General features: G+C 43.4%; 1 protein-coding gene across 2 annotated transcripts in view; it reads left to right on the top strand.

Annotated features, from left to right (window-relative positions):
* The window catches only part of PDHX (pyruvate dehydrogenase complex component X), a 51,682-nt gene that overhangs the window by 4,409 nt on the left and 32,830 nt on the right, over nucleotides 1-14,443 (top strand). For both annotated transcript variants that reach the window (XM_079951934.1, XM_079951935.1), the window contains exons 2-4: nucleotides 2,639-2,722; nucleotides 10,254-10,354; nucleotides 13,274-13,467. In XM_079951934.1, coding sequence (XP_079808060.1) covers nucleotides 2,639-2,722; nucleotides 10,254-10,354; nucleotides 13,274-13,467 — 379 coding nt within the window. The remainder of the gene's footprint in view (nucleotides 1-2,638; nucleotides 2,723-10,253; nucleotides 10,355-13,273; nucleotides 13,468-14,443) is intronic.

Raw genomic sequence — 14,443 nt, 5'->3', positions numbered from 1 at the left:
GCATAACCGTGACGTTATCCTAGATGAATATTTGCATAGAAAGGCTGCTTTCTAGCTGATAGATGCATAACTGAAGCAGGAAGAAGGATAAGGGGTGGATCCCTACAATGAAAAATCATTTGACATCTTGTCCTGCCGTTGATATGTTGATGAATATTATAGAAATAGATAAAGTGAGATGATGCATGTTTCTGAGCTCTCTGGAGAAATGGGGACCATAGAAATATGATTAATAAGTATTTTGTATGTTGTACATAACTTTTAGTTTGCATTCAGTAGTTTGCATTTTAGTTTGTATAGTATTATGTGTTCAGAGATACTTGAGCACTATATCCTGGGTTCTAGCTAAGTCAATAAACGTAGCTTTACCACAGGAGTAGGAACCTCCAGCCCACAGACATAGTACAGCCCACCAGTTGGGAAGAGCCCCCTGTCACTCACAGCTCTTTCTTCACTCTCTGTCCTCTTCTCCAGCTCTTTGCCATCCTTTGGTAGGGCTTGCCCTGAATGAATGAATGAATGAATGAATGAATGAATAAATAAATAGTAATGTTAACAACAAAGCAGGAGAGATTTGTTGAGTTGCTTGGTTAGCCGTATTCAAATTCTTTTCAGTTGTATGCATTTTGCTTCACTATTATAGCTGATCGCTAAACTGTTGTGTTTCATGGCTTATGTATTTTTTTTTATTTGTGTACCACTTTTCCACAAAATTGAGTCCAAAGTGGATCATATCATATCAACAGAGCAATAAGTATTAACAATTTCAAAATACATAGAGGGATAGTTAGAAATAATCATAATATCAATAAATAAATCCAAAACAATCCATACAATAATGTAGAAAACAATACACATAACCAAACCTAATTTAACAGTTTAAAACTAAAGAGCGAGAACAATGCCTAACAGAAATAAAAAAGTGAGCATTCACAATATTATCATATTTGTGGAGTTCTTTGGTGTTCTCTGGAAATTCACTAGCATGCATGTACAAAATCCTATCTGTTACAATAATGGGAAAATATGTACTTTATCTGGTAGGTAAAACTGTCAGCAGCTGTCTTGGTAATAGAGGTCTGTGATCACACATTTGATACCTGATGTCTTTATTATTATTATTTAAAAATGAGACCACATTTCACACTATAGTCTGATTTTGCAACAGCTTATTTAGTCACCTTTCTTGCTTAATGAATAATGATCCAGTTTTAGAATTTCTCCAATAATGATGTTGTAACTCTGACAGATTACTCAAAGGCAGGTCACTGTGGTTTCTTTCCTTTCACAGATGGGTATAATTTGAGTTTTTCAACGCATTGCTCAAGTGCAGTCTGAGATCAATATGAACCTTACCCAGTATTATACCAGTGCCTCAAAATACCTTATGGAATGCATAGTTCTTTGTGATTACATACTGATGACTTTGGCAGGCTAGGTTAAATGAGAAAGTCATATCTAAAACCTGTTGAAATTAAGTTAAGGTTGCTTGTAGTTAGGATTTGAGCAATACATGAAATAGTTCTTATAATAATCCAAAAAAGTATGTAATCACAAAATTCAGTTTCTTGGTAATATTGTTTGGCATTATGCTTTGTATATAGGCCTTTCATTCCCATGACAGATCTACAGTAGAGAAGCTTGGGAACATTGATACTGTGGAAGCAAGCATAATTTAATACTATGTTTGGGCATCCTATGTGCAATGGTGAATCATGTGTTTTGATGGAAATTTTATTTGTAAAACTTAATAAAACATATTTATTAAAAAATACTATGCTCGGGCATGTATTTTTTACACTGCATCAAGTTTATCTCTTTGGTTGCCCCTGTAGGAGTTGTTAAGGATATAAAGGTAAAGGTACCCCTGCCCGTACGGGCCAGTCTTGACAGACTCTGGGGTTGTGCGCCCATCTCACTTAAGAGGCCAGGGGCCAGCGCTGTCCGGAGACACTTCCGGGTCACATGGCCAGCGTGACGAAGCTGCTCTGGCGAGCCAGAGCCGCACACGGAAACGCCGTTTACCTTCCCGCTGGTAAGCGGTCCCTATTTATCTACTTGCACCCGGGGGTGCTTTCGAACTGCTAGGTTGGCAGGCGCTGGGACCGAGCAGCGGGAGTGCACCCCGCCGCAGGGATTCGAACCGCCGACCTTTCGATCGGCAAGTCCTAGGCGCTGAGGCTTTAACCCACAGCGCCACCTGCGTCCCTTGTTAAGGATATACTGAGATCCAATTATTTAGACTAAAACTGGTGTGGGTAAATTTGTATGTAGACTGAACTGAGCTTATGACACAGCCATGAGGACATCTTCCACCTTGATCCACTTTTACTTAAATTGCCACCACTCAACTCTCTATGGCAGTGTTGTAGTACAAATTACAAATTGTGCTTGTGGCAAACTCTTTACGCAATGACTTCACCATGGGCATAATTCAGCTCACATTCTGGCTACACGAATTACAGTGCAGCTGCCAGACCCCTCCTGTATGGCTGCTTTGTGGCAATTCTGATGGAGTTCAGTGGGATTTACAAAGGAGTAAGTGTGCATAGGGTTACAGAGGATTCTCTTACGCTGATAAAATGAAATCATATCCTTATCGAGAGACTTGATGTTCCTCTTTTTCTTTCTTTCCAAGGTACCCCTGCAGTTAAAATCCTCATGCCTGCGCTATCACCTACAATGGAAGAAGGAAACATAGTGAAATGGCTGAAAAAGGAAGGTGAATCTGAGTTAACTTAAATGTCATTTTGGAGCACTGAGAACTGTGTCTTTTTTCCACTTCAGCCTAGTCACTTGCCACATCTTAATTCCATCAAAAAGAATTACCACAGTGTAATCACTGCAGTACATTATATTTACACATTGATATCCTGCGTCTCCTCTCAGAAGTTTATGGTGGCATATGTGGTTATCTCCTCCCCCTGCCCCACAACTGTATCCTGGTGTGAGCTTTGTGGAAATTTGAGCCTAGGTCTTCTCAGTCCTAGTTCACACTAACCACTACACTACAGCGACTCTGCACTACTTCTAAACCATTACCGTATTTATTTATTAATGTATTTTTATACCGCTGAATCACAAAACATCAGAGTAGGTTGTATCATTTATTTATTTAATTTGTTTACTGCCTTTCATCGATAGATCTCAGGGCAGTTCACTACATAAAAATACAAGATTTTTTTAAATTGCAAGATTTATCAACTCTCTGGAATGTTTCCAGCAACCTGTCCAGTGACTGCTGCGGTTGCGATACGAATTAAGATGATTAAAATTTGTGCAAAAGAGAGACTCATTTAATTCAGTTTTGGGCTTCTAAGGCAAAAAATGTATGCATCGGTTGATATAACTTTAAAACATGTTGATTTGTAGCTAAACGGAGCTTACTTCGCCTGCAAGCCATAAGCCACAGAAAGCTTGAAGCCACCAAATTTGCTGCACATTTTGCACTTCTTTCCCTTCAGGCATTTTCTGGCCAAAGGCTCTGGACTTCAGCAGCGTGTATTTGTTTCACTTTTCAAAGTTATTTGCAATTTGGAAGGTGGACTGACTGAACCTTGGTCTCCAGCCCACATGCAGGGCAGATGACAGAAGCTTGAGATACCATCCTCCCTGCAAATTGAACACTTAACACAATAGGGGGAGAGGTTGTAGTACAGCCAGCTTTGCTAGGTTGGGTTGTTGTTTTTTAACGTGCAGGGCATTTTCTAGATAGAGAATCATTTTAAAATGTGTTTCACCCCCCCTCCCATGTGTATTTTGAGTTGGTTTAGTCCATTCCACCACAGGACTTTACAACTTTGGTTCTTCATGGTGTGCTCCATATGTAGATCAGGTCTCTATTGGTAGGAAGAGCCACCTCTTAAATGAAGGAAACAATAAAATTGACTTGGCTTTTGAGAGTTCTGTAGCATGAATTATTCGGACTCCTACTAGTCTATAAAATATTTTAGGAATATGCTATTAATAAATCAGCCTATCTGTAGTGTTAATGAGTTTTTGAAACATTCTATCAGTTTGCAGGTGCCATCTCTAAATTAGGAAAGGCTTTTTTATTTTTAAGACTAACTTCTTAACAAAATGATATTTTGGGTCATTCATTACCACTGCTCTTCTACAGTAGATAATCGCCACTTAAAATAGCTGCTCTTTATTAAGGCATTTGGAAGGTTTTAAATCAGTACGGTTTAATCACATATTTTAAAGAGGATTTGAGTGGCTAGGGGGGACCCAAATATAGTCTGAACCCTGGGCCTCTGAAAATTTGCATTAATATGTTTGTTTAGAAATAAAGGTAGCTAGCTACCTTTGTTGCTATCTTAAATAAAGCAGCACAGGAGTTTGAATCTCCCATAGCATCAAAAATGACTCATTTTTGGCCCCAGTTTCTGTTCTGAACATGGGATTTTCTTATTCTTCTCTCTAAAATTAAGCACTCTCTCATGCAGATGCTTGCTATCCATCTAAATAGTTCCACATCTATGCCATATGTCAAAAGGACATTCCAAATCAATAACATTCATTCACGAGGCTGAAATACTGGCAAAATCTCTGACATAAGGCATCTTGAGAATTCTTACTAATTCTTCAGGATTTAACAGGTAAACCCATAGAAAGCAAATAATGGGAGGAAAGATCCAATAATCCAAGAAGTGTTTTATTGGACAGATAATTAGACCATTATTCCTTTTCTTAAAGTGAAATGTTTGAAGAGACCAAATACGGTTTTGAAAGAAGTTTGCATTTGGCAGCTGCTTACTGTTACCAAAGGCACCTGAGTTATAAACATCTTTCAATATTCTCTCTTTTGTTTTCCCTGAATGTAATGGAGGAAGGAAAAGACAAAGACGTGTGTGTCATTTCATTGACACAGCTATTACACATTGCCACCGTAATTGCTCAATGTTTTAAGTGTTCCATAAAGAAAGCAAAGGCAAATCCAATTTAGGGCTTAGGCAAGTCACTCCATTTCCTTTAGGCGAGACAGTTAAAAGCCTTTTTTTTCATATTTTGATGAAAACTGTACTGCATGCAAAGTTGGTACATAAGCAAGCCTTTGTTACTTCAGTGCTCTAAAGAGAAGGTGTGTGTTGCATGGCTTTGACCCCAGAACCATTCAGAAGCCTCTCCCGCTTCCCACTGTAATCCAGCTTTAATGGCAGCCATCCAGCAGGTCTTTCAGTAGACAAAGGCGTCTGAGTTCACAGGTCTGCTATCACAAGGCAGCAGATGGTGATCTTCTTGAATTGAGAAGAAAATATTGGCTTGAAATGATTCCATTTCATTTAAAAAATGAAAATGCATTTCTAAAAGGACTGTTTCATGTTGAAAGAAACTGAGCTTGCAGAGTTGCTTCCCAATTTTCTTCTCTTTTTGGTAGGGTGGAGAAGGCAGAGGAGCATTGCTTATCTGCAAATGATAGTATGAATTAAAATCTCATTTGTTTGAAATCTCTGCTTAGAAGCTCAAAACAATTTATCTTTTAAAGAATATATTGCTTATCAAGACTGGACTTCTTTATCTACAATTTTTGTTGCTGATTCAGATGGTGCCATTGATTTTTTTAAAAAATAAAAAAAAACCCTCTCTGGATTGTCCTAGCTTGGGAGCAACCCTTGTGCCTGATTCTGAATCAGCCATTGGTTCATATCCCTTACAGCTTTTTAATGTTTTTATTTAGATTTTCCAGTGCTGCCTTTCCCTCATTGCCACCCTAATCTCTCCCCCACTTGCCCCAGTTCACACTGTCCTTGCTTTAACAGTTGTTACTGTCCAGCTTGCTGCCATCCATTTCCCATATAGGTTTGCTGCCCCCAACTTGACACTCTTTTCCCTTGGAGGTAGCAAAATGATAGAGCTGGTAAAGACTAAAGCTGCAGTTAGCAGTGGCAAAGAGAGTACAGTCGTACCTTGATTTTCGAACAGAAACCATTCCGGAAGTCCGTTCGACTTCCGAAACATTAAAAAACCAAGGCGTGGCTTCCGATCGGCTGTAGGAGCTTCCTGCACTCAAGCGGAAGCTGTGTCAGACATTCGGCTTCCGAAAAATGTTCGAAACTCAGAACACTTACTGCCGGGTTTTCGGTGTTTGGGAGCAAAAATGTATGAGTACCAGGGTGTTCGAGAACCAAGGTATGACTGTACCTGGCTTCTTGATATTTAGTGCACCTACATGACAGGCTATAACCTCCGCCCCATCACAATATGCCAAATTATATGATGATGGGATTTAGGGTGGTTTTGATTAAAAAGTGGTAATAAGGTTCTGCAAATGCCTTTATTCCTCACTTTATATTACTGAGATTCCGTGAACTGTAGAATCATTTTGTAATGCTATTGTGAGTTGCTAATAATAATAATAATAATAATAATAATATTTTTTTATTTGTACCCTGCCCATCTGGCTGGGTTTCCCCAGCCACTCTGGGCGGCTTCCAACAAAGATGAAAAATACACTAAAATGTCACATATTAAAAACTTCCCTGAACAGGGCTGCCTTCAGATGTCTTCTGAATGTCAGGTAGTTGTTTATCGCTTTGACATCTGATGGGAGGGCGTTCCACAGGGCGGGCGCCACTACCGAGAAGGCCCTCTGCCTGGTTCCCTGTAACTTGGCCTCTCGCAGTGAGGGAACCGCCAGAAGGCCCTCGGAGCTGGACCTCAGTGTCTGGGCAGAATGATGGGGGAGGAGACGCTTCTTCAGATATACTGGACCGAGGCCGTTTAGGGCTTTAAAGATCAGCACCAACACTTTGAATTGTGCTTGGAAACGTACTGGGAGCCAATGTAGGTCTTTCAAGACTGGTGTTATATGGTCTCGGCAGCCGCTCCCAGTCACCAGTCTAGCTGCCACGTTCTGGATTAGTTGTAGTTTCCGGGTCACCTTCAAAGGTAGCCCCACATAGAGCGCATTGCAGTAGTCCAAGCGGGAGATAACCAGAGCATGCACCACTCTGGCGAGACAGTCTGCAGGCAGATAGGGTCTCAGCCTACGTACCAGATGGAGCTGGTAAACAGCTGCCCTGGATACAGATTTGACCTGTGCCTCCATGGACAGCTGTGAGTCCAAAATGACTCCCAGGCTTCCCACCTGGTCCTTCAGGGGCACAGTTACCCCATTCAGGACCAGGGAATCCTCCACACCTGCCCGCCTCCTGTCCCCCCAAAACAGTACTTCTGTCTTGTCAGGATTCAACCTCAATCTGTTAGCTGCCATTCATCCTCCAACCGCCTCCAGACATTCACACAGGACCTTCACCGCCTTCACTGGTTCTGATTTAAAAGAGAGGTAGAGCTGGGTATCATCCGCATACTGATGAACACCCAGCCCAAACCTCCTGATGATCTCTCCCAGTGGCTGCATGTAAATGTTGAAAAGCATGGGGGAGAGGACAGAACCCTGAGGCACCCCACAAGTGAGATCCCAGGGGTCTGAACACTCATCCCCCCCCACCACTTTTTGAACATGGCCCAGGAGGAAGGAGCGGAACCACTGTATGACAGTGCCCCCAGCTCCCAGCCCCTCAAGACGGTCCAGAAGGATGTTATGGTCAATGGTATCAAACGCCGCTGAGAGATCCAGCAGAACTAGGAAACAGCTCTCACCTTTGTCCCTAGCCCGCCGGAGATCATCAACCAGTGCGACCAAGGCAGTTTCAGTCCCATGATGAGGCCTGAATCCCAACTGGAAGGGATCCAAATGGTCCGCTTCTTCCAGGCGTGCCTGGAGTTGTTCAGCAACCGCTCGCTCAATCAACTTTCCCAAGAATGGAAGATTTGAGACTGGGCGATAGTTGGCCATTGTGGCCGCATCTAAAGATGGTTTTTTAAGAAGCGGTTTAATAACCGCCTCTTTCAGCGGGTCTGGGAAGGCTCCCTCACGGAGGGAAGCATTCACCACCCCACGAAGCCCATCGCCCAGTCCTTCCCGGCTAGCTTTTATAAGCCAGGATGGGCAAGGATCCAGGAGACAGGTGGTTGGCTTCACTCGTCCAAGCAGCCTGTCCACATCCTCGGAGGTAACAGATTGGAATTGATCCCACACAACTTAATTAGACAGGACTCTTGCACTCTCACACCCTGGCCCTGCTCCCACGGTGGAGTCTACTTCCCGAATCTGAGCGATTTTTATCTGCAAAAAACTTTGCGAAATCATTGCAGGAGATCATGTGGCCCATACTGGGCCCTGATGTCGCAGGTGGTTCCGCTAAATTGTGAACCACCTGAAAGAGTCTCCTGCTGCTGTTTTCTGCAGATGCAATAGAGGCGGTGAAGAAAGTCTTCTTCGCTGTCGCTATCGCCACTTGGTTGAGCTCTAACCTGTGTCCGGTCAGATTCTGAATGAGTTATCCGCCACCGGCTCTCTAGCCATCTCAACGATTGTTTCATTGCCCTCAGATCCGTGGAAAACCACGGGGCTGTCCGGGCTCCATGCAATCGGAGAGTGCGCTTTGGAGCCAAACAGTCAATAGCCCTGGTTAACTCCACATTCCAGCGGGCCACCAGGGAATCGGCTGAAAGGCCATCAACATGGGATAAAGCATCCCCTACGACTCTCTGGAAACCATTTGGATCCATTAAGTGGCGGGGGCCGACTATCCGAATCAATCCCACCTCCCTGCAGAGGGGATGGGTCGCAGAGAAGCCCAGTTGCACCAGGAAGTGATCTGACCATGGCACTTCTTTCATTTCACTTTTACTTAGTGTCAGATCATCAACATCCATAGAGGTAAACACCAGGTCCAAGGCATGTCCACGGCTATGGGTTGGGCCAGACTTATTCAGGGACAGCCCCATGGAGGCCATGCGTTTCACGAAGTCCCGAGCAGCCCCTTGTAAGGTTGTGTCGGCATGGATGTTAAAATCCCCTAGGACAACCAAGCTAGGTGTCTCCAGGAGAATATCCGCCACAACCTGAAGCAGCTCGGGCAGGGAATCCTTGGTGCAGCGGGGAGGTCTGTACACCAAAAGGAATCATGTACTGCCCCTATTGCCCAACTTCCAGAACATGCACTCGGAAAACTGGGTCTTCCCAATAGGACACCTGGTGCAAACTAATGACTTCCTAAAAATCACTGCAACCCCCCCTCCCCGCCCACATGACCTGGGTTGCTGTGCATAAGAGAAACCTGGTGGACAAGCAGCGGCAAGGACAGGCCCATCTGCTTCATCCAACCAAGTCTCTGTTACACATGCCAGGTCAAGTCCTCCATCCATGATCAAGTCATGGATGGCAGTGGTCTTATGAATCATTGACCTGGCATTGCACAGCAGCACCTTCAGGTCATGTGGGTATACCTTGCTGATTCTAGTATCCATCCGGTCAGGAACAGACCCGGAGGCAGGGATAGTGCTCAGACAATGGCTAAACCTGCCTCCTCTGTAATGACATGGTCTGGTCTTAGCGTAACTCCTCCTCCTACCCATGATCACTGAGATCGGTTGTCCCAGTGCATCCCGCCCTGTGGACCATGCCCCAGCCATTTTGTGGGCTGGGACCTACTCCCCGGCAGCCCTGACCCCTCCCCTTAAGAACAAAATAACACCTAAAAAAAACCAAACAAAAAACCAATAAAACAATACAAACAAAAAACAGTAAAAATTACAAAAACATAAAATCAAACAAATTCCCAGGCCCAATAAACATCCATCCCACCCCCACCCCCCCACATACAAAAAATTCAAATCTTTTAAACATTTTAAAAGCACTCTGCACCCCTCCAGCAGTAACAGCAACTGTCCTAGTGAGGCCCGTCAGGCCCTGCCCTGGGCCAGGTGGTAAGTGGCAGGAAGGAGCAGGGCCCCCAGACACTCACACAGGAGAGTCCTCCTAGGCAGCAGAGCGCAGCAGTCCCTGTGAGGCTTCAGGCCCCGCCCTGGGCCAGGTAGATGGTAAGCGGCAAGAGCAGGGCCCTCAGACACTCACACAGGAGAGTCCTCCTGGGCAGCAGAGCGCAGCAGTCCCTGTGAGGCTTCAGGCCCCGCCCCAGGCCAGATGGTGAGTGGCAGGAAGGAGCAGGGCCCTCAGACCCTCACACAGGAGAGTCCTCCTGGGCAGCAGAGCACAGCAGTCCCTGTGAGGCTTCAGGCCCCGCCCTAAGTGTAGTCCCTCTCTTTTCCAGTATCAGTTTTCACCATTGTGTCTTGACTTTCTTTCTAAATAAGCTACACTATATGGTTTTAAAATACTGTTTTTTCTCAGTGCTCTGAAATGAATTGATTTAAAATGTTGAACTATCTTTTGATTTTTACAGGAGAAACAGTGACTGTTGGAGATGCATTGTGTGAAATTGAAACAGATAAAGCAGTGGTTACCATGGAGTCAAGTGATGATGGCATATTGGCTAAAATAATGGTAGGGAGAACTTTTTTATTCTATATTATGGCCTTTGGTATATGAGCTCAGCAATCAGTAGACTCTTTGCTAAGACTTTCCTTTATTTCAGGGATGTGGAATTGGATCTTACTGGCAGATGAGATCCTCCCTTCTCCCCACCACTCCACAGGCCAACTTTGATACATGGGCAGAGCCACTCACTTGTCAATCACTTGATATTATTACGTTGTCAAGCAACAACGTGAAAGGGGCTCACCTTTAAGTCTGTTTGCAGGAGGTTTAGTTCATTTGCAAGTGGTTTTGTAAAGGCAATGTTTCTTAGGGTCCATCAGCTGATTGGCTCTGAGAGACATCAGTGTAAGCAAGCTTCAAATGATACATGTTGGCGCAGAAAAATCTCAATTTCACATATACCTTCATGGGGTCGAATCTGGCAGTGACTAACCGGAAACAAGACCTTGGATTGCAGTGGATACCTTAATGAAGATGTTGACCCAGAGAGCAGCAGCTGGGAAATTGACGATTTCCACACTAGCGATCGTTAGGAAAGGAATTGAAAATAAAACTGTCAATATTGCAGTGCCATTATACAAATCTGAGGAGCAACCGCATTTGGAATATTGTGTACAATTCTGTTCGCTTTCCCTCTAAAAGGATTTTGGAAAAGCTTCAGAAAAGAGTCACTGAAATGATTAAGGGGACTCCTCTATGGTGAAAGGTTTTAGCTGTACACTTTTATGCAGCTCATAGTTGAACTGTGGAACTCGCTTCCATAGGTGGCATTGGTGGCCACCATATTGGAAAGGATTGGACAAATTAATGGGGGATAAGGCTATCGGCGACTTCTAGCCATAATGGCTGTTGTCTGCCTCCGCTGTTGTAGGCAGTATGCTTCTGAATACCAGCTGCTGGGAACCACAGGAGGGGAAGAGTTCTCTTGTGCTTTGATCCCACTTGTTGGTTTCCCAAAAGCATCTGTGTGACCATTGCAAAAACAGTATGCTGAGTTAATGGGCTGTTTGCCTGATCCATCAGGCTCTTTTTATGCTCTTAGTTGAAATGGGTTTACAAATCAATTGATCCCACAATATGTGTACAGTGGTATCTCGGGTTACGAACTTAATTCGTTCTGGAGGTCCATTCTTAACCCGAAACTGTTCTTAACCTGAGGTGCACTTTTGCTAATGGGGCCTCCCTCTCCCACCGTGCCGCTGGCACATGGTTTCTGTTCTCATCCTGGGGCAAAGCTCACAACCCGGAGCACCTACTTCTGGGTTAGCAGAGTTTGTAACCTGAAGGGTTTGTAACTCAAAGCGTTTGTAACCCGAGGTACCACTGTACTCATACACATGTATATAAAATACGCTTATGAGGATAACTTATTTGTATTCAAATGTGCTTGTTAGGCCTGTTGGCATCAGAATGTGATTGATTTGCTAGTCCACCAAGCATCTGTTTTTTAAATGTTTTTGTAATGCTTTTTGACGGAAGAATTTTATTTTAACAGAAGCTGCTCTGTGTCTGGAAGTAATACTTTTGCAGCTGGTAATGAGGAGGAGACCTTTTGTATTGTCAGTATGATGGGTTTTTATAATGCAGTACAGATTGAACAAGTTGAGAAATGTGTTCATTGAAATGAAGGGTATTTCTTGTTTTTCTGTTCTTCTTTCCCGCTATTGGTAAATACATTGGGGGAGAAAAAGGGGTGTAGCAGAGTGGAGAACAGTCTTAACCAAGCAAAGTCATATGCAGAAGCCCTTCTGTCAGCATATCTTACACTGAGGCTGCATTTAAAACACTATTATAAAGTCTAATAATGTTGCACATTAAAATCCCATTAAGGCAGTGTTATGATGTGCAGTCCCTTGTGTAAATTCTTATCACATCACTGGTCCTGATACTGAACTTGTAGTGAGCTGAAATAGTTTGCTTAAGCGTGTTTTGCAAATGAGTTTCAAAGATAGCCCAATGTGTGAAAAGGATATGAAATAGCAGCCAGGCTAGTTAAGGAAGAAACCAAGCAAGAAAATGCCTGCTTGAAGCATGATGTAAGATGTGCCCTTTTTAGTTGCTTCTTATGCAAACAGTACAGTGTTTGTTTGTGATAACCAAATATGTGAATTTCTGTTCACAAAAAAATCCCCTGCGCACCCCCTATCACCTGGTTAGAAAGCAAATCTTATTAAATGGGAAAATATGGAACATCCTGGCATCTGTTCCCTCCCCTTTTCCATATCCTCCTCTTCTTTTTGTGGCTTAATTAATACAGCTTATAATTACAGTCATTCTGAACACTAAGAATTCTGAGCATTCACTCATGTGAATCTCCATCATCATTTTGAAATGGTATAGCCCAGACACAGGTTTGTCACCTTATCTGTTTCTGGGGACAATGTCAGTAAGCATGTTTACTATTTGCTGAGCATATTTACCTCAGTACAGCATGTTTCTGACCGTGCAGTCCTATTGGGAGCAAGTCTCACTGTAATCAGTAGGAGACTTGAGATGAGTTTGATTGGATACATATGCTTAGAATTGCAGTGTGAAATAGTTTGCTTTGTGTCTATGCTACAGCTTCTGCAACTAACTTCAGGAGCATGGCATAGTTATACTAACTAGAATATGAGCCTCTGTTGGCTTCAGGAGCATGGCATAGTTATGCTAACTAGAATATGAGCCTCCAGGTTGGCTGCTAAAAAATACTCTGGTTCTTTCATGGGCTTGTATTTAACTTTTAGCGTTAAACCTTCTGCTAGATATCCTGCAGGACTAGGCAGTCCTAGCCCCTTAGAAGAAGTGGTTGGGCTGGTGAAGCTGCTGAGTGGGTGCAGGGGAGCATATTTCTCTTTCCCAACTATAAAACATTTACATTAGTTACAGGTGTGTGCTTGTAGACATCAACCTGATTTCTCTACCACCACCCCCATCCATTTTCAGAAGGAAGAAGGAAGCAGAAATGTGCGTTTGGGTCAACTAATCGCCTTGCTAGTGGACGAAGGACAAGACTGGAAGCAAGTTGAAATACCAACTGAAACGAGCATTGCTGTGCCAGCAGCAGCAGCAGCAGCCCCACCTCCCACTCCTTCAGTAACATTGGCCCATAAAGTGGAACACCATCCTGGAAAGCTACAGTGAGTTTCTGCATACTTTTGAGCCAAGGCTTTCACTTTTTGATCATGCCCAACAAAAAGTTAGCGTTTGATGACAACCAAATTCAGTGCCCTTAATACTGCTGCAAAGCTATGGCAAAAAGAGTGATTACGCCTGTAGATTTGCATGCTATACAAAAGAGAAAAATACAGTGGTACCTCCGGTTGTGGACAGGATCCGTTCCGGAGGTCCAGTCGGATCCCGAGGTTTCTGCAACCTGAGGACTGTTTCTGCACATGCACACATGGCAACACCCGGTAAAATACTTCTGGGTTTGCCGCTTTTGCATCCCGAAGTTTACGTAACCAGAGGGTTACTACTGTAGTGCTTTTGGATGAAGATGCAGGAATCTTTAACCAACAAACCTTGGTTAAAGCATGGAGGTAAGAGACCAGTTTTAATACCCCTGTGAACTTTCAGTGATAGCAATGGTATTAGCAGTACTAGCTGTATAAAAAGCAAAGGGAACCATGTCGGTCCATAAGAATAAAAAAACCTCTCCGAAAGCCAGAGTTAGGTAATATCTTTATTAGGACCAAACAAAATGTCACAAAATAGTGACATGATTTCAGAACTCTTCATCAGGCAAGATATTACACAAAGCAGAAGAAATGAGGAAAACTGCTGCGGTTGTAGACCTTCCGATACTTGTGTCATAACATTGGAAGACTTGACAGTCATCCTTCACTTCAGAATGTAATGAGCAATGCTGAAATAAAGCATTGAAATAAGTGACCAGTTATACTGTAGTTGAGCTTGTGACATTCTGCATGATGGGGAACCCTTTAATGTCAAGGAGGTCCTTGAGGTAAAGGGCCCCATGTCTTTTTGGATTTGCTTGGAGACGAAAGGATTTAACTTTTCTGTAGGGCTGTATATTGAGTCAGACCGTTGGTCCATTTAGCCGAGTATTGTCTGGTCTGATTCTCAGCAACGCTCTTGGAAAGAGTGTTCCCC

This window comes from Podarcis cretensis, assembly GCF_951804945.1.
Source record: "Podarcis cretensis genome assembly, chromosome: 1".
NCBI lineage: Eukaryota > Metazoa > Chordata > Lepidosauria > Squamata > Lacertidae > Podarcis > Podarcis cretensis.
Note: the sequence above shows the minus strand (reverse complement) of the source record. Positions and strands in the feature narration are given on the sequence as shown.